The sequence below is a fragment of the Cupressus sempervirens genome, chromosome 2, assembly GCF_028749045.1.
Source record: "Cupressus sempervirens isolate cs-2001-9-10 chromosome 2, ASM2874904v1, whole genome shotgun sequence".
Classification (NCBI taxonomy): Eukaryota; Viridiplantae; Streptophyta; class Pinopsida; order Cupressales; family Cupressaceae; genus Cupressus; species Cupressus sempervirens.
The window spans coordinates 402,280,337-402,302,354 of NC_143119.1; the positions used below are offsets into that span (position 1 = coordinate 402,280,337).

The window sequence follows — 22,018 nt, forward strand, 5'->3', positions numbered from 1 at the left end:
TTCTCTGCTACTGCAAAGGCGATAGGATTGGGGCAATTAGATTGCCACGCAACGTCTAGACACCATTTAAAGTGCAGTTGAGGTCGGCATTGCCAATTCCAAATGAGAAGGTAATCCCTGTCTCACCTTTAAGTTTCATCATTTTGTCATAATGCTCAAGTTGCCTAGCTAACTCCATCAAAACTACCTTGTCAGGTGGGTACCTTGGAAGTCTCTTGGGACATACTATGCTTCCTGCTACTCTAATTTATGTGAATTGCGGAAATTGGATGAACCAACTTCCATATTTCTTGACTTTTGCTTCTGCTTCTGATGAGAGTCTCTTAGCAGGTGTCCCTTGTAATATCCTTACCGTTTTTATGGCAAAGGTGTCACAAAACATCTTATAATCCTTGGTGTTGTGCAAATGAAGCTGTGGATAGCACTCGTGCACCAAACATTGCCCCGACCCATTGCCAATTACTCCTAAGTCCTTAAGTCCAGGATTTTCATATAATCTTACAATCAGATAGAAAAGATGGGACCCCATATAGAATTGCTTTTGATTTTGCACGGTCCTAAGCTGCAATTCTAAATTTTCACTTATAATCCTAGCCCAATCAAATCTACTCTTTCCATTTTCAATCTCATCAATAAACAAGTACATCCAGTTTTCGAATTGCATACCTTGAGCTAAGCCCATGATCCGGCTGAGACACACAATGAGATCGTTGTACTCTGATTTGAAATCTGACACGGTGAACCTTGATGATCTGGTAACTCCCTTCTTGCCTTTGTGTAACCAATTTTTCTTTAGGTGAATGAAGAAAGCCTCATGATTATCCTAAAATGACTTGGCCGCCTGATCCATCATTACCACTATCATGCCTTTGTATTGGGGGATATTAAATGCTTCTTCGACCACTTGTCCACCAATGTTGGCCAACACTCTCTTCCCTTCATCAAAAATGATAGACTTGGTAACAATATCAAAGAGGTGGAGTTAAAGAGAAATCAGTTTTGATTAATTTAATTAATTAAACATTCAAATTTGAAATTTTTTAAGAACATAATTATGTAATCACAGAATGTGAAATGATAGATGGATGTAATCTTCTTGAATAATTGATAGAGTTGTCTGCTTTGAGAATTCTAAATACTTGGGGCTCACCCGGTTGTGTAGCCAAGAAGATGGGTGATGAGGTGAGAGATAAGAATCACCAATAACATGACTCACTACCAATTATAACAGAACAACGTTTATCATTTTTAATATGAATTAATTAATAACTCATGCATAAATTGTGATCTCCTGCTGCCAAGTTGCATGTTAAAATACCAGGAAGCCCAGTGGTTGGCAAGATGTCCCCTGTCTATTCCGGGTAGGGAGGGTCTTTCTCGTTAGAGATCGTGTGGGGATAAGATTTGGTCCGAGGTTGGGTGGTTAAGCCCCTAACAATGTTTCACCTCTCCCCAAGTTGTCGGACGTTTTACAGACAAAGATAAGTTATACATTCAGTTGTTTATTAGAAACAAGTATTATCACTTTTATACATGAGAAGGTACGATTAATTGAGTTATTTCATCGTTACAGTTATTTTACACTTAGATGCGAAGGATAGATCTATCTGATAAATTGATATAACAACATCCATTTATATGAGCATATCTCCTAATCTTGAATTCCTGCAACAGTTAAGTAATCAGATGAAAAGGAATCGGAAGCCCTAATTGATTCAGTGGTAACTGGAACCCTAAATGATACAATAGTATCGAAAGCCCTAGTTGAATTCAGTGTTATCGAAAGCCCTATTTGAATCAGTGGTATCAGAAGCCCTCAATGATACCGAGATAACTAAAAGCCCTAGATGAACCAATGGTAAAGAATGCCCTAATTTATATAGTGGTATGTGATGCCCTAATTTTATATACTGGTAATTAATGATAATCATCAATAGATTTTGGTATAGTGGTATTGGAAGGAATTTTCAGTATTTACTATTGTTATAGTGGTATTTTGTCGACTAACCTGGGTGGTTGCAGAAGCATCCCTACATTGATTTATCGATTCAAATTCCAAGGTACGTGGGTATTATTTTCTATATTAAATTCTTTGATGGTGTTTTAAGTTCTTAGTTAAGAAATTTTGCCTAACTGATTTTAACGGTAAATCTTATTCACATGAACATCAATGATATAACTAATTTTCTATGAGTATGTTAGTTGTTAATTAAGACCAGAGAAATCGGGATGTTACAATGTACAATTCCGCTTTTGTAATTTTTCTTTGCCATGGGGGATTGTCCTTCCTTCAATCTGCTCTTTAACTAGATCATGTTCACTGTGCCGATATTGGTCACTTATTCGCCTCATTTTCAAGAAGGTAGTCTTAGGCATCATGTCTTCTTTGTCTTTTTTGGTATTTGTTCCCTTTGGGTTCTTGCTTGCATTAACATCTACCATCCTAAACACTTATTTCTAACCCTTCATTCTAAATGATATGGACTACACTTATCGATCTCCAACCTTCTTTCTATTGATGGAATCTAGCTTATTTCTGCCTCACCAAGTCCTATCTCTACACTTATCAATCTCCAACCTTCAACCTAGAGGTGGGACTACCACTTATTTCTGTCTCTTCGTTACCTTAGGATGGACTACACTTATATCTCCCAACTTCAACTTAGGGTGGTCTAGCTTATTTCTGCCTCGCCAAGTGTCCTATCATGAAATCTACACTTATCTCTCCAAACTTCAACCTATCAATGGGATGATGAAGTAATGGATGATGAATGCAAGAAGAATATAAGGGAAACAAAACCAAGCAAGAACAAGGAGTGGAATCCGCCTTTAAATCAATCTTCACCTCTAAAATGAGTAGAATTTTACCTTAATTTTGTCTTTTACCAATAATCGGGCCTTCTTCAAGTTTGGATCAAACCTTAGAAAATTCAAGCCTCCTTGCAAAAAAAAAAATTAGAATTTTGATCTCTTGAAATCACCCAAATTTGCCAAAAATCAGACTTTGGACCATGTGTCCTCTACCAAAAAAAAAGGCTCAAATTTAGAGCAAAAATTGCAGCCTTTTAGCAAGAAAATCAAACTCTACAAAATCGCCAAGCAAGAGAAAAGTTCAGATCTGCCTCAAATCGCCTAGGGCAGAAATCGCAGCCCTTTATGGAAGAAGAAAAGATGCCAAACAATGAAAATATCTACTCCAAGGAAAATCGTTGAAGTCTAAAAGCTGCTTCTCTTTAGAAAAATCGCCAAGTGCATTAAAGCTGCTCCTCCAAGAAAAATCGCCACCTGCATGAAAGCTGCTCCTCCAAGAAAAAAAACGCCAAACATAGAAGAAGAGATGAGATTGGAATGAGAAGGTGAGAGAAGGGGAAGCCTTCTTATACCACAATCTCCATGCTCCCTCGAGCTGGCCGACTAGCCATGTAGGAGAGAAAAATTAAATTAGTGCTTCATTAATGGTCCAAATTTAAATGCCATGCTAAAATTTATTTTGCCCATAGTGAAATTTGCCCATTTAATTGCCGGTTGTGACCAAAAATTGCAAAATAAAATTAGGGAAGCCTTGGAGATGCCAAAAATTTTATTTAAATACGTTTTAGCAATCAAAATATCATTAAAATCAACTCTAGCAAGCCAAAATTGATTTTCAATTTTAATTTACCAATCTCTTTCAACATTTGAATATCTTCTAGGCAATATTTAATGAAATTTTGCAATTTTAATCCACTTTCAATTTTGTAACGCAATTTTAATTTTTTAACCAAAATAAATCATTTCTCTAGAATCCAAAATTGATTTTCCAATTTTAATTTCACTATCAAAAAATTTCTTTCACGGAAAAATTCAAGATTTTCCAAAAGAATTAAATCTAAAAAATTTCATTTTGAAAATGTTCAAGTCTATACAATTGTTTCCAATTTCAAAATCTGTCTAAGTCCAAAAATTTGCAAATTTATCCTACTGAATATTGTTCTAACCATCAAGAATGTTGTCTTTGAAATTTGTTTGGCCTAAGGATAAAATTACAAGTTCTGGAAAATCAAGTAAAGACCAGGTGAAGAAAGAAATCCAACCACATCCCTCCTGGCCCGAAAGCGTCCGAAGTGTAAAATTTCCAAATCGAAAACTTTTGGACAACTCCAAAAAATTTCACTAAGGCGATCCAAAAAAAGGAGGTCCCTAAAATTTTGGGGCGATGGTGTGAAAACCTCACAACAATACCACACACCATTGTGAATTGCATCGTACCACTAAGCTAGAGCACAAACACTGTATAGACACTGTATGAACAAGTTAGAGGACGGGGGAAAACGTAGAGACCATATGGACAATCAGCCCAGAGGAGCACCGTACGGATGGTCAAGACAGGTGAAGCGCAAACATAAACACAGTACAGTCACCGTGCGAGAGGAAGAGTAAACACGTGTACCTTATGGCCAGGTCAGGGGGTATAGACTTTCGTATGGCCAAAGCATATAGCCCATAGAAACCACCAAATCATCAATGCGCAAGGATCACCACATGAAATAGACAACTCTAAGGGAAGACAACAGTCAGCTTCGAGGATAGGAGGATAGGCAACGCCATACACTACAGTATTCTGAGGAGACGATATTTATAAGGAGCTGGAGAGACACTATTGCATGCCATTAAATAGCGTCGTACGAACGGTTTAAACCCTTCCAAAGCATAATTGTCGTACAAACTGTAACGAGCTCTTTTGAAGGAGTTGTATGGAGGAGTTGTGAGGAGCCATTGCAGAGAAGCAAAATGCCCTAACCACTTCCTGCATACAAAAAGACAAACGAGAGGATAGTCATGCAGTCGACTAGGAAGAGAGCCTAGAAAAAGAAATTGGACGATTCGGCTACCAATAAGAGGATGAATAAGAATGTGCAGACATTACCCTCAGGTGTCTGCATTGCAGGAGGCACAAGCTCGAGCAAAAAGAAGGGAAAACAACAAGCATAAACAGCTGCAACAATGCATCTCACACCTCGGAACATACCCTTTGAAGGTCTGAATGGGTTGGAGTGCAGGAAATGGTGGCAAGATACCCCGAATGATCACATCGTAAAGAACAATATAAGGAAGGCACAAGTCGAATGGACAATCTGAATGCCAGTCTTCTGCACTTGAGAGTATGAGGGCTTTCTACGAATGATAATAGACACTTATGAAAGGTCTTCTAGAACAAGCTCATTTTCCTACCTAGGGCGGGACCTAGTAATTTCTTTCAAGGCAATAGACTTTACAAGGGTATTTGGCATACTCGGACATGCACTGGGAGGCAAGAAGATTGATGGCAAACCGAAGAAATTCAATCGGGAGGCAAAGGTGTGCCTGATAGAGCTAGTGTGCGGCAAACTATTTCAAACAGAGAAAGAAGCATTGGTGGAAACTTCTAAAGGCAGAGGATTAAAAAAATCCAATATTCAGGAGGGAGAGCGATGTCTCCTAATGGACTTGGTTAAGATCAAGCTCACAGGATCGAGTCGCAAGTCAAAAATTTATTTTTTGCAAGTAGCGATGATGAACGAAATTATGAATGGGAAGGTGTACGATTGGGCAACAGTACTTATGGAATGCATGTACGAATTCATGACTTTGCAACACAAGACTTTTAGTATACCCAATTATGCTATTGGACTGTTCCTCAATGCTACAGCACAAATGATCCCCATTGATAGGCTAGAGGTCAAACCTAGCCCACTAGCTCCAGGTGAGCCCCCCATTAAGCAATGGAAGCATTTAGACACACCAAGCGGGCAGAAGGCCATGGTCGAGCAGAAGCGACTTAGGCAGGAGTTAGACGCAAGCTCAAAACACGGGAACACAGATAGTGGTAGGTAGGACATGCCATTTGAAGATACCAATGAGACAGATGAAGAGGATGAGGATAGCACCTAGATGGAAGACGATGAGGAGGTCAAAGTAATCACCACAACACCGCTACTATTTCCACGGCTTGCCCTCTCCACAACATCTCATTTGGCTCTTGTAGGTTTGCACATCCCTAGCTTCGAACAGTTTAGGTAGCCCATAGTCATGACTCCCGTTACAGTAGTAGCCCAGCCAATACCCGAAGGGATCCCAAAGCCTACAGTTGTTTTGGAGGTAGTGGTTACATCACAGGTAGAGTCTCATCCATCACCACCTACAGCCTTATCAGAAGAGGTGATCGAGACACATGAGGGGGTGATGGAGATACCTACGCAGGAGGAGGCACCTAGGAGTCAGAGGGCACCACAAGTTCGATTGGACATAGTTGGTTCAAACACTGTGGTCACCATAGATGCTGCATTATTGGCCAGGTCAGCTAGTGAGAATACTAGTAGGGAAAGAACAACATAGGACTTGAGTGCTTATCTAAGTCGGAGGTTTAACATCAGGCCAGAAGCATGGACATACAGTATTCTCTCGCCTATGAGGGAAGTACCCCAAGAGGACCCTATAGTTCCACAGGAGGAGAGTCACCGCACCGATACAGATGAACTACCACCTCCGACAGATAGCACTATCGAGAGGATGTTAGAGGCAATTGAGACAATGATGGGCACATAGGAGCAGCCAACATTAGGATCATTGACAAACATGGGGAAGGATGTAGAGGCATACCTGGCTCATATGGTGACTCAAGGTCGTCAAGTGGTGAATTCTATGCAGGCATGTGCACTAGAGACAGTTGTGCAGGAGCTAGAGCATGTTCTATCCTTTATGCGAGTCGAATGCCCGGTTGCCTTTTCAATATGCTTTGAGACACAAGGGTGGCCTAATACAAAGACTCCGGAGATGCGACAGGAATGGGTTGTGAGAGAGCCAGTAGTTAAGAGCCGAGAGAAGAGCCTTACCCAAGAGATAGTACAAGTGTATCGAGATGCCTACTATGTTCTACGGAGGAGTCAGGCAGATCAGGTAGCAACAGAGAAGGCTCGGGAAGAGACAGCTACCCAATTAGCAGTAGTAGAAGCAAGTTGGTTACACAACAATCAGCTTGGGAATCAGAATTGGCAGCACTCATTGCCCAGTTGGAGGCAGTTAAAAAGGAAAAGGAATTAGAGAAGGCAACATACTTATCTCAGTTTGAAGCAAAGAAAGTAAATAGTCGGCTACAAGAGTCGGAAGCTAAAGAGGTGGAGCTCGGGAATATAGCAAAGATTTAGGTTTCTAGTTTAATACAATTAAAACCACACAATATTCCCAAGCTCCACCTCGGGAATATTAGATTTAAAATAAACATTGAAAAATGTTGCAAAAGAGGCAGGCTTCTTATTTTTTAACTTTAAAATCATTCCATAGCATAGAGCTATAGAGAACAAGTTAAATAGAGTTTAGCCCATGAATTGTATGAAAAGTTTGTCTAAAATAACAGAGTACAGTGTACCTTGTAACCTTTGCCACTAAATGATTCTTTGTTAAATTGTTTATGAAGTTGAAGTTATTGCTAACAGTAAAACAGTTCACTGAATACCTCCACTCTTGTATGATATGAGTGGATGGAAAAATGTTACTAACAATACTATGTTTCAAATTAATATTAATATCAAAAATGCTTCATCATAAGAGACTGCACTATAATGCAAACTTTGAAAAATTAGTAAGATGTAAAAACAACTACAACTAACATGTTTACATCCTAGTAGGATAAAAGGAAAAAAAATCTTATCGCTTCAAAATTTTCAAGTACGAATAACATGTAGAGTCAAATGGGCATGACTTATGCATTTTCAAAGATTCAAGGTACAGAACCAAGTCACATTCAAAATCTTTTCTATTGAACCAAACCTTCAAATCTAGACAAAGTATTGACTCATTTAAAGTTGAAGTAGAAGATAAACACAAAACACATTTAACTTAAGCTTAGTTGCCAATTCGGGTTCAAGAATTCGATTTGAGGATTCGTGATTTATTAGTTTTCCCATTACGATTAGTAAGGATTCGTGTGTGTGTGTGTGTATTTATATATACATAACATATATGGATTCGTGTGTACTTATTCCAAGTTTGGCCTACGGGTCCTTGGGGATTTGTGCAGGATTCATGCGGATTCGCATGGATTTATGAGAAATAGATATGCATAATACCAAAATAGGCATGCAAAATTACAATGGCCAAGATTTTGATGTTACAAAGAGTGGATGTCTCGGTATAATACTAAAATACTAGGTTACATATAAACATTGGGTTGATGTCTTTAGGCAAGCAAGGGTTTTTGTACTATAATTTGAGAAATCAATAAAATGTTATGGAAACAACGATGACCTACACACGACACTCTCTCTTCACTTCTAGCAATGAGAATCTAAAAATAATGAAACTATGGCATTGCCATATTCATCAAGCAAAGCAATGATATGATAGAGAGCCTAAACTAGCATTCAATTCAAGAGATTTAGCCAAGAATATGGATTATTTCAGTCCAAGTAACTAATTTACAAGACTCCCAACTGTAGAAAAAGATAGACCATCAAAGTTGTTTGGACCAAATAATCAACCCATCTTCACAAAAATAATTTAGTTGTGTCGAAATTCAAGCTGAGAAGACACAAAGTTAAACAACGATGAAGAAAACATAAGAAGTATAAAAAGTAAGCTGAAAGATCATTTCAGTATACACTATATAAACCATTCCCCTATCATAGAAATAAAATACCCTCTTTGGATAAAAGCCTTGATGAAATTAAATAAATGTAATTTTTTTATCTTGTTAATTTAAATTGAAAGATCCTTGTGATGTACACGTTGAAAATTTAATTTAATATTTGTCACAGATATGAGGTAGACACAAAATTAAACCATGTTTGTCAACATATTAATAGTATTAACAGAAATCCTAGCATCTATACAAAATATTAAACCATGATAAGGTAGACACAAAATATGAAGTGTAAAGAGTGAGTTAAGATTAACCTCTGAATATTGACCTTCAGTTGTCATAACATTAAAATACTCTCTCTGGATGGAAGGCCAACCAAAATAAGATGGATTTAATGTTTTTATCATGCTAAATTTAAATTTAAATATTCTTGTGATGCACACATTGAAAATTTTATCCAACAATTCATTCATCTATTTGTGAGTTGGTTGAATTTTGTGTAAATACTATTTTAAGTGTGTGAAGTTACAGAATGTTACAACAAAAAATTGACTATCTTTGACTCAAATGCATTGCTTCCCAACTCTTTACAAATTCACAATTAGTTGTGCCTTCAATGCATGTCCCAACAAGCTCCCATTTATAGTTGTGCCCTAGAAATATGCCACAATTGCACTACTCATAAAACATCCATTTCACAGGTTTCAAAAGTTGGTGGGAGATTGATTAACATTTCATATGTAATTTAAATGCAAAAAAGCATTGAAATATTCATTTGATTTTAAGGAAAAAGAAAATGATTTTTTGGGAAGAAAAAGCATTTGTAGGGCAGATTCACAAAAAATTGGGTGTAATCGGGATTTCTTGGAGATCTTTGCTTCTCTATTAAATAGAATTAGTTATACTCCTTTCGTAGACTTTTCATGACCATGGACAATCACCTAAAGTTATAATTTTAAGCATAGATCCAGAATGATACTCCAATCAATAATCACATGGTCAATGAACCCCATAATGAGAAAAATATATAATAAAGGTACTGAAAGAAAACTTCAGAAGGATAAGAAGTGCAAGGAGGACAACTAGAGCATACCTTAACATCTAGCTTCAATTTGTCTTCGACTACCTCTACATTCTCCACTTCCCTCTCTGTGGAACTTTTTTTAGTTTTTATATTTGTGGCAAGTGCATCTGAACCTCTAAATACAGCTTCACCATTACTTATCCCTTCAGTATCATCCTCGTCATCAAACCTTTTCATGCCTATTCTGGCTTTGCGTTTTTTCTGATTTGTGGGTATGTAAGCATGTCCTACATCAATCTCATTGCCAAATTCTGTTGAACTCTGCATTTGCTCCTCATTTCCAATCAGTTTGTCCATAACCTTCTTCATGATATCTAGCTCTTTCTCAGTTACACCTTGTGTTTCAGGCATAGCTTTATTCATGTCTGCATCAATTTCATTATTTTCATCTTGTTCAATATGTAGTTTGTGTTCCTCACAGCCACAGAGCGGAAGTTGAGTCACTGGCACACTTTCAACTCGCTGAAAACTGTATTTGTGTTTGCCCGTTCCCTTGCTTGGCAAAACTTTGACCTACTTACATCATGCAACCAATAAATAAGTTTTCTTATAATCTATCTTATAATGCATGCATGAACCTGCCCATCCATAAATCTAAATCATGAAAATACCAAATCTGTCCATTACTTTGAAGTCATTCTAAAGACATATCAGATACTAAATACATACTATTAGAATCATTGTTGCCATAATAAGTTAAATAATCTTACTCAGAAGAATGTATAGATGAATGAGTTGTAAAACTCTTCAAACTTTCAAAGGTCAACATGAGCAATAAATGTAGTTAGTCCAAAAATCTATAATGCAAAAGAATTATTTATAATACCAATAGAACAGTTTGTTGCCCTGCCAAAAATTTCTGACCAATATTTACTGAGAACTATGATACAATAAAATAAACAATCGAAGAGAGCTCAATCATAACTTATTTCTAGATTTAATTCATTGTCATAAACAGTACTTCTGAGAACAAAGGCCAATTTCGAGGAAATCCCCAGACACTATAAGGGCAGATAAATCCATACAAAATCATGTAATTACAGATGTTTTTTTAGCAAAAAGCCATTTTGAGCCTGATAAAATTAAGAAGTTCAAAATAGGCAAAGCTATTTTATAAATTTTATAAACTAGATGATTAAAATTTGGAAATACTTCACTGAATGGGTTCCTTGACGGTTGACAATCTAGTATACATCAATATATTATCACTCAATCAAGATGGAGTCGTGATTGGACCTTGCTGCTGATCATCACTCTTCAATATCAAGAGGCACAAGTTGGAGTGTATAAATACCAAGCCCTCCACCATTCCTCCAAGTAGATCAGTGTTTAACAGCTTTAAAAGCGTGTATAAAAGAGTATATGGTCCAATTATTCCTGGCTGGTGAACAACTCAACAATCAAGGGAGGATTGTAGGATTTAGAAGTGTTAGATTAGTCTTGTAAACAATAAAGAATGCTATAGCCAAAAAATATATGGAAATGGAGCAAACTTTTGATTTTAGAATTATCTATTATCACATTCTATGATACCACTGAAATGGCAACAGGTTGCATGCATGTGCATCCTTGCCATGATAGAATCACCATAAATGTGGGTTTAGGTTTAAGAAGCCTCAATCTGCTCCACATGATAATGTCCAAATACCCATTTCATGAGCTGCAAACAGAACCTAGATAATATTTCCATTTTTGTAAACACTTTTTTAGTACTTTTTTACATTTATCTGAAACTTGAATAGCCCTGTAGGGTGGCTGCATGTCCAGAAAACCATACCAGCACAATAATATCTAGAAATTACAGCATAAAAGGAGTGCAACAGGGTGATCATTTTATTCCACCTCATCATGACAATGATCATTTTCATTAAAATGGTTCTTTAGGATCTAGCTCTTTCGCTTGAATCCCTAACAGCCTACAATCTTGTGGTTTATTTTGTCAGATGGAATCCTAATTTAATGCTCTGCATCATTGAAAGTCCTCAGGCTCTCCAACAACATTGGAACTGGAAGGAACTCTGTCAGCAACATCTGTACCACTCCCCAATGTCATACTTCACTGTCCAGAAGATGTAGTGAAGAACTCATCCAAGTGTGGCAACTCTGAATGTGTGTCCCAAGGCATGGATAGAACTTGTTGGCAATCATTGGCCTCGTACATTAAGAGGCACAATTGGAACATACAAACACTAAGTCCTTGCTCACTCCAATTTAATTGTGTTTAACTAAATGCTCAAAGGACTATATTCTCTAATTCCTCTCAACTGATTAACAACTGGACACTCTGAGGGTGAAAGCTTATCACGATTTAGAAATTTAAACTGGTATCGTTAAAAAGAACTGGAATAGACCAAAAATGTTATAAATAGAATAAAATTTTGATTTAAGAAATATAAAATGCCATCACACCATTAAAATGGCAACAGGCTCCATGTATGTTGCCTCACTCCAAAAATAGCACCAACATAAAAGCAGATTTAGGTTCTTGTTATGAAGAACCTCAAACTCAACCATACTATGATCTCCGAATACAAATATCATGAGCTCTTAGAGTACCATAGATGATACTTCCAGATTTGAATAGTTTTTATGTGTATTCTTGTATCCATCTGGAACGTCAACGGCCTGGTATGATGGTTGCCTACCTAGTAAATCAACTATGTCAGCACGAAAGATCTGGCATTACACCATATGCTAGGAGATAGCTCTAAGTGATCCTATTTTTTACATGATCATGACAATGCTCTTTTCGTGAAAATGTTTCTTTGAGACCTTCCTGATTTCCTTTAGAGTTATTCCAATGTAAATATTGCCCCAGGTGGACTTGTATCAGTAAAATGGATCATTGATAATTTAATAGAATAGGTTCAAAACTCTCAAACATGATAAAAAATGTTTCTTTGGATCTTTTGAGATTTCTTTAAGCTTAACTGCCTCCAATCAACACAGAGATAACTATTGCCCATTTTGAACTTCTTTTTATCTGCAAATCAGATCATTTACATAATAGGCTATACAATAATAGCAAGGCACTAAACTTCACCTACCAGTCATCATCAGGGATTAATCTTTTGCAATTTTGGGTGTTTTATTACATTCTAAACAGCCCAAAGGCCACCGGTGAGCTAGCTGCTTAAGGCACATTTAACCTCCACCAGTCCCCTCAAATTGTATGGACAACACATCTTGTCTCAACAACCTACACGATTTGCCAAAAACAAAGTAAACAATTGCGAAATTTAGGATTAAACGTTTTCTCAAAAGTGACGTATAAAATATTATATTACAAATTGAAATCATAGTAGCGTTACACCTCAAAAAACAACAATTAACCTTGAGTATCAAGACCTGCTGCATTTGTCCTCCCATTTCACAATTCTATCAAAGAATGGTTTAGATTTTTCCATATACATCTATTTTTGGCTATTTTTACAGTTACAGAAAAAACCAAACAACAGAGAGGAAAACTGAACCCTTTTGGTATAGGATTACAGTCAAAGGTATTTTAATTTATATTTTTATGTTTTACTTCAGTTTAGATTTCTTTTAGAAATTAATTTAAACCATAATGAGATGGATAAAATTTAAATAGGGCTATCCCTAAATTAGTAATCAATGCTTCAAGATAGAATGATATACTATTTTAGTGTAAAGGAAAAATCATATGGAAGAGGAGCAGTACTTGAACCTCAAAAAATCAAAAAGAGAGAAGAATAAGTTCCACCCATAAGATCTCCAAACCTTTCAAAAAACTTTTTTTTTTTAATTCTAATTAAACAACATACAATCTCCTATATTATATAATATTTTAGTAATTTAATGGTCATTTAGGAATGTTAAGTTCTTTTAGTTGGATTCTATTTTCAGTCATTTACGTTTTTTTGTTTAGAAACATATTAATGTAATTCCCTATATAATGCAAGTCTGTTTTCATTATTGAATATCAATTACCATTACATGGCATCAGAGTGGGTTTGAACTTTTTTGCAATTATGAAAAATCTGTTTTCCTACAATTTATTTTTGAAATCCAAAAATCAAAGGTCTGTCTGCCTCAATTTGGAGCCCACAAATTGCAAGTTTCTGTTAAGAATTGTGGATCTGCAGTCACAATGCAGTTTTCTTCTGTTCTGCAAATCATGATTTTTGCACAAATTGGATCAAATGTCCTCATTTTTTGCATTTTTGTGTGGGTTTTTCTTTGCATTGTGCGAGCCTCCATTTGCAACAGAAGCCACATGCATGCCTTCTTTCACTCTCGATGGCTTTGTTTTTCTGCTCATGAGACTCAATTTTTTTATTTTCAGAAATGAGCTATTTTTTTGCTTGACAGCTCTGTCCTGCAATTCACATTTGTGAGCGTCATGTTCTGATTTTCTTGCCTGTGCAACAACACATCCTTTCTCCTTGTTTTCCTCTGCATCTTCATTAACACTTGTGCCTGTGATATCATGACAACCCAGCTCACACGATGTGCTTTTCGGCAAGCTCGGTTGGTTTTCTTCTATGTTCAAACCAACCACTGCAATATCTGTGCTTGAAGTACCCGTGGCTAGGGTTTTTCTGGTTTTTCCTCCAATCTAGATACCCGCAATTAGGGATTCTGCAAAAAAAAAAAGGCTTTTTTTTCAAAAAAATGTGGATTATTTCAAATGGATAGGACTTTCCTAAAATTGAAAATTTTGAGTTTTTCAATCCACTACTAGGATTTTGTGGCAGTGCAGATTTATATGGGTTGTATACACAACTCTTGTGGGTAGAGTTTGCTACAACATTTGATTGTTTTATAAAAATCAAGGTTTTACCTGCCATCATCTGTGCATTAGGATTTGTGTCTCAAATTTTGTGCCAAGGTTTTGAGCCTGTTGGTTTGCCTTGGAATCTATGCCAGTTGTTTTTGTGCATTGATCAACAACTTTTATCATTTGTAGAGCCCTCACAAGATTGACTAGCTTTGACCTCAATATTTGTGATGGCATCCTTGACCAACATTATGTTGAAAAACAGTTTGAAGTTTAACAGCCACAACTACAACGCGTGGAAACAACACATGTTGACTATATTTGAGCATCAGTGTCTTGGTGCAGTTGTTCTAGGTACTCAAACTCAATCCATGGCGGTGGGAAAAGACCAGGACAAATATGATGAGCACAATTGTGAAGTGATGATGCTCATTAGCTAATCTATCACCAAAGGTCAACCACCTCAAGCGTCGTCTAGAAAGACAGCTGCAAGATCTGAAACACTTAAAGGGTCTCCATGAAACCTTAAATAAAAGCAGAACATTCATTCTCAAGAACCTGTTGTTTTTTATCATGATGGATGAGAAGGTGTCTCTAAAGGAGTAATTGACAAAGATAAAGGATATATGTGACCAGCTTGAGGCTATTGGTCACATGATGGAAGAAGAGGACATGGTAGTCATTACTCTGACAAGTCTGCTAGTCATATGAGCACTTCACTGAGACACTCAATGTTACTGCCACTGTTATTGATCTCAAATTTCCTAATCTCTGCAATAAGCTTCTACAACGGGATTGATGAAAACAGTTCAAGACCAGCACCAACACTTCCTCTACCAAACAGGCTTTCACAACAAAAGCCTCGAGTAAGGATAAAGGTAAAGGCAAATCTTCCCAGTAGAAGGGGCAAGGCAAACCTTTGGAGAATCCTAAGAAGAACATCCAGTGCAACTTGTTGTAATCGTAATTCTTAGGATTATGCCATTGTGATGTCCCCTCATTTCTAGAATAGAATTTAATAATTAATTTAAACAAATACAAATAAATACAATAAATTAATAATTATAAATAATAATATAATTTATTATTAACTAACAATTATGTATTTATATTATATTAGATTTTAAGAGGTGAATATATAATAAAATAAAAATATTGTTGTTATTAAAATATAATCAATATAATCAATATATAATATATAGTTTTATCACAGCATAACTAATTAATAAAAATCAAATATAAGAATAATTAATTATTAACACATAAATAATTTATTGTAACCTACTGTCACTAATATATTTTATTACCAATATATCTAATAGGTCCAAAAGTAAGCTTGAATAATCAACACTATTTACTAATCTTATGGTAAAGAAATGCACATTATTCTACACGAGGTGACTCGACACTAATGACTATTCTCGTGGCTTAGCATATAATCTGAGATAATTCCATTAAGCTCCAACTATTATGAGTAATACTAAACATACGATAAATTCAGATTGTACTGTCGGACAATATAGATAAAGTCATCTAGGGTGATTAAGGAAGCAGTGTCATGAATAGTTCTATTTGGTCTGAGATGAAAGGACATTCCCATTTTAGTCCTTGATAATAAAGAGTATGAAGGAGAGATCTAACAGGGATCATAGGGAAAGAAATACTCAAAAACATTACAATATCAGGACAGACCGATCAGCAACCACTAACAAAGGAGATTATTGACGAATGGAGTGATGGAGCCCAAATTATTTGCAAAAATTTGGGGCTTCCATTTGTGAAACAATGCTGGAAATTCATGATATAACAATTGATGTCAAAGTTAAGAACATGTGGTGTATAGAAGGTACACATCAACAAATAATTAGGATGGTTGCTTATATGTCAGTGAAGATGACCACAAATAATGAGGAATGGCCTGGAGAATATTAAGAAGTAAATGCATGGAAAATTCACCGTATTACATGGAGACTCTGCAACAGATCTGAAACTGGAATTGTAGCAATATAGTAGTTCAAGCCTCACAGTAGCATCTTAAATCAGAAATACATAGACGATCAATGATAATCAACAGTTTGTTTAAAGATTTAATACGGAGACATCATCATTTAAAGAAATGAAACATGATTTAAGCCTTTTACCTCTGCAGTGGTGTACGTGGAAAGCACAACAAACTAACGGAAATCCATTAGAAACTAATTAATTAATCATCACCAGCAATCACAGATTATGATAAAGTATGAAGACAGCAAGAGGACAGGATGATCACGTTATCTGGTAAAGATATAGCACAAATAAACCAAGCAAATGCCCAATTTTACACAGTGTATTCTTCAGATCGTCTCTTCAGCATTAAAATTCCCATGGTCATGAGGATGGTGCGTGTGAAAGAAATAAAGGACGGAAACTTCATGTGATGATCTGAGTCGTCAGATGCTACATAAGGAGACACATTAGGATTGAATGTTTCTCCTACATGGTGATTTACGAACTCATATGGAGATGTGCCAGATTTAAAAGGCGTAGCATTTGCAGAGGGCCCAGGAGCCGTAGATTTGGAAAAAGCTACAACTTCTATTCATTATAATGGCACCAATTTGAACTCCCACACCAAGTATTGACAGTAAAAGAAAAAGTCAGCACATTCCATATCAATCATTCATGGAAGTAAAATTTCATTGCGATCAAGGGGAATGATGTCTCTAATCGGGGGAAAGAAAAATGCTCGAACAAATAGCACCGTGAATCTCAGCCAAGAGAAATATTTATTTTTAGCTTTATCAAATCCTATAAACTATTGACGAAACATAATCGTGATTAACATATAATAAAAATATAAAGAAAGTCATTTAAAATGCAAAGAGGTGCGATTTGGATTAAATGAGGCAAGATATAAATTATGAATTTTCATTTGAAACTTCATAACTTTAGAATACGGAGATATAAATAATAAGAGAAAAATTGTAATGAGACATAGCTGAACATTTTATTTCTCTCAGAAGAAAGTATTTTATATTTTATTATTGTATGGAGGAATAAGGGGATTATTATGATTTTGTAATATAAATTCCATTATTTTATTTTTATAATAAAATAAAATGCTTTTTGCTTATTATTAAAGGCGTGGAGATTTAAACTACAAGCGAATCATCCTTTGTAATTATTTTTGGAATTTTGTATACAATTCAAATGTCGGATAAGTGGACATGGTCATTTAGCATTTTAAATTTGATCATCACAGATATTGTGAAATAAATAATTGTTTCTGTATCTGTGTCCAGTTAGTCTCCCTACCAAAGGAGTTAAAATTCAATCTGGACTAATTTAAGATTGCGTAATATTTGGTCTGTCGCATCTTGATGATTTAATTGTTAGCAGTATAAGTGCATAAGAACTTTATAAAGTTGTACGTGAAAATTTACTGAAGTTGACTCTATTGCTCGAATGAGCAGAGGCATTGATCTTTCTATTATTGAAGTCAGAAAATCTATATATTCCTTCTACAAGCATCAGATCCATTATTAAAACCTTATACAATTCAAACACTCAGCATCCAGTTTTCATTTTGATCGAGTTCGAGGACTTTGCCAACTAAAGAACACAGAAATTTAAATTCGCTCTAGAAAAGCCTTGAACCAAACAGCCAGCGTTTGAGGTAACGGTGTACCCACCTGGGTGTAGCGGAGCCTGAAGTGCAAGGGACTCGAGAAGTATTCGCGTTCGTTGGCCAGAACTGATTGAGAAGTCCTATCGGAGAAGTGGCAAGCTTTTGGATTTCCAATCTGTGGTTTTGGGAACCAACATCGAGTATGATGTATTTATAAATAGACATCATTGGAATAATCGAAAGGGATAATACATAATATACATAGACATAACATGATAAGGGGGATCAAAGAAAAGAATAGGGAATATGCATAACGAGTATCGAACAAGAACAAACTACATAACAAAGGTGTATAGAATGGTAGTTGTGGTCTAGGAAGGAGACATATGGTATCTACAGGGAGGATGCAAACCAGTTTAACACCAGCCCATCCAATCCATCTAATTCCAACAAGGAAACCCCCACAAATTCTATCCTGAAAAGAAAAGGATTCAAGCAACCCTAGCAGAAATCAAAGAAGAGGATAAAGAGAGAGAAGGAAGAGAAAACTATGCATTTTACTTAGCCCTTTCAAGTGAGTTAAACTCTAATAACAACACTTGGATCATCGACAGTGGAGCATCTCGACACATCACTAGTTTTAAAGACAAATTTGAAACCTTCACTGAACAAGCATCAAAAGAAGTTACAATTAGAGATGACTCTACTCATCCTATTAAAGGAATTGGTTCCTGTTTAATTCAACTAAATTCAGGAACCACTCTACAATTCAAGAATGTCTTATATGTACCAGGAATTAAAAGAAACCTAGTTTCTATTTCTGGTCTTGCAGATCAAGGTTTCAAAATCACATTTATAGAGGACAAAGTTCTAGCTTGGCCTAAGAATTCTAATATTAAGAAAGCCATTGCTATTAGATTTAGAGATGGAAGTCTTTATAAACTTTGTAATAACCAAAATTCAAAATTAGTTGTGTCATGAAACTTCAAACTCCTCTGAAATTTGGCATAGGAGGCTAGGTCACCTTCACTTCCGAGCATTATCATCATTGGGAAAAATTGTAAAAGGTATTCCTAGCCTAAAATCTGATCACTCAAATCTTTGCAAAGGATGTGCCTTAGGCAAAAACACTAAACAATCTTTTCCTATTAGTAGTCACAAATCTATGTGCATCCTTGAACTGATTCACACTAATCATTGCAGTCCTATGTCTGTCCCGTCTCTTAATGGATGCTTCTTCTATATCATTTTTATTAATGATTACTCTAGAAGAACTTGAATCTATTTCTTGAAACAAAAGGGATCAACTGAAGTCTTAGCCAAATTCAAAAAATTCAAAGCCTTAGTTGAAAATCAGTCAAGACATAAAATAAAAATCCTTAGATCAGACAATGGAGGTGAATATATTTCTAATATTTTTTTAAAAATTTGCATTTCTATTGGGATTAAGAGGGATTTTTCTGTGCCTTATAATCCTCAACAAAATGGAATTGTGGAACGTAAAAATAGATCAATTGTTGAATCAGCCAGAGCAATGATGCATGATCAAAACCTTCATACTTCCTTCTGGGCCAAAGCATCTAATACTGCAGTCTACATACAAAACAGGTGCCCACACTCAGTTTCAGAAAACACCACTCGAGAAGAAGTATTCACAGGCATTAAACCTGATCTAAGTCATTTGAGAATATTTGGATGTCCAATTTATATTCACATACCTAAAGAGAAAAGAACAAAACTAGAACCTTCTGGGGAAAAGGGAATTATTATTAGATATAGTGAAACAACTAAAGGATACAGAATCTTCATTCCAAGACAAAGAACAATTAAGATTAGCAGAGATGTAAAATTTGAAGAAGATACTGCTTTTAAAATTTTCAGAAACGGTGATGAATCTATTACTGAGTCTATTCCTGAAGAAGATCAACAAACAGAAATTGAGAGGGAGGATGATTTTGAACCCTCCTCTTCCACTATGCCTATTCATGAAGAATCTGAAAATATCACTAATAAAAAGAGGCTGCTCTGGGCTAGGAAAATGATAGAAGAGAATCATGTTGAACCTGATGAAGTTATGCGAGAGAGCAAAAGAACAAGAAATCAATCATGTTATCTTGCTTTGTTAACTGAACTTATAAAAACAGAACCTTCTAATGTTAAAGAAGCACTTTCAAATTAGTCTTGGAAAGAAGCAATGATTGAAGAATATAACTCTATATTAAAAAATGATGTATGGGATGCGGTACCAAGACCTAAGAACAAATCAGTTGTTTCTTCCAAATGACTGTTCAAAATTAAACATGCATATGATGGTAGTATCAAAAAATACAAAGCCAAATTTGTAGCACGAGGGTTCTCACAAAAAGAAGGCATCGATTATGAAAAAACTTTTGCTCCAATTGCTAGATATACTTCTGTCAGAACCATCTTGGCTATTGCAGCATCCAAGGAATGGAAGGTACACCAGATGGATGTCAAAACAGCATTCCTAAATGGCAAGATTGAAGAAGAAGTCTATATTGAGCAACCAAAAGGGTTCAATACTCATGACAACAAAACTCATGTCTGTAAGTTAAAGAAAGCACTTTATGGTCTCAAACAGGCTCCCAGAGCTTGGTATGAAAGGATAGACAAATACTTACTGAAGTTAGGATATTCCAAAAATGAAGCTAATCCCAACTTATATTTCAAAATAGAGGGTGATGATATGATTATACTTGTGTTATATGTTGATGATCTGTTGATAACAAGTGAGAAATATCTCATAGAGAAATGCAAACAAGAACTGACAACAGAGTTTGAAATGAAAGACTTAGGACTACTTCACTACTTTCTTGGATTAGAAGTCTAGCAGCAGGATAATTGCATTATTCTGAATCAGGGAAAATATACAGTGGATATCTTAACTAAATTTGGAATGATGGAATGTAAACTTGTAGCTACTCCTACGGAGGTAAATTTACATAAGTTGAAAGATGATGTGATCAAATCTGAACCCACAGATTCTACTTACTATAGGCAAATTATTGGATCTTTAATATATTTGGTTAATACTCGTCCTGACATATGCTATGCTACTCACACTTTGAGTCAGTTTATGTGCGCCAAAGAAGATACATCTACATGCAGCAAAATACATTTTGAGATACTTAAAGAGGTACTATTGGAATGGGAATCAAATATGAGAAAGTCAACATCGAACTTCATGGATACTCAGATTCTGATTGGGCAGACAGTCCTATTGAATGTAAAAGTACTTCTGGATATTGCTTCAATCTAGGATCTGGCATGATTTCTTGGTCTAGCAAAAAACAGACCTCAATTGCACTAAGCTCCACTAAAGTAGAATACATCGCATCTTCTCTAGGTGCTAGAGAAGCAGTATGGTTACGAAAGTTGTTAGATGATTTGTTTAAAAGACCTTTGAAGTCCATCGTGATTCATAGTGATAATCAAAGTTGCATCAAGCTTTCAACCAATCCAGTTTTCCACAATTGCTCTAAACGTATTGAAATTCCTTTTCATTACATTCGAGATATGGTAAATCGAGGAATCATTCAATTAGAGTATATTTGTACTAATGAGCAAACTACTAATATCTTTACCACGCCTCTGGCTAAAGTGAAGTTGAAATACTTCAGAGGAAAACTTTGTATGATTAATTTGTAATATTAAATCGAATTTAATTTATGTGTTTATGCTTCTATTGTCTGTTAGTAGCATCATATGTGATGAAAGGTGACGATCTTTCATATACATAGTTTTTCAGAAAGTAATTATTTACAAGGTGACGATCTTGTAAATAATAGGTCAGTTATCATGGACATCTCTAGACATTGCTTAAAGCAATTAGAGATCATTGGTAACAAATTCATATTATTATCATGGCCATCTCTAGACATTGCCTCAAGCAATTAGAGATCATGAGTAACAATTTTCATGGACATCTCTAGACATTGCCTCGAGCAATTAGACATCATAGGTAAGATT

At 35.7% G+C, this 22,018-nt stretch overlaps 1 protein-coding gene across 2 annotated transcripts in view; it reads right to left on the minus strand.

Annotated features, from left to right (window-relative positions):
- The window catches only part of ROS3 (RNA-binding (RRM/RBD/RNP motifs) family protein), a 91,355-nt gene that overhangs the window by 14,929 nt on the left and 54,408 nt on the right, over positions 1 to 22,018 (minus strand). For both annotated transcript variants that reach the window (XM_089813905.1, XM_089813906.1), the window contains one exon: positions 9,690 to 10,193. In XM_089813905.1, coding sequence (XP_089670031.1) covers positions 9,690 to 10,193 — 504 coding nt within the window. The remainder of the gene's footprint in view (positions 1 to 9,689; positions 10,194 to 22,018) is intronic.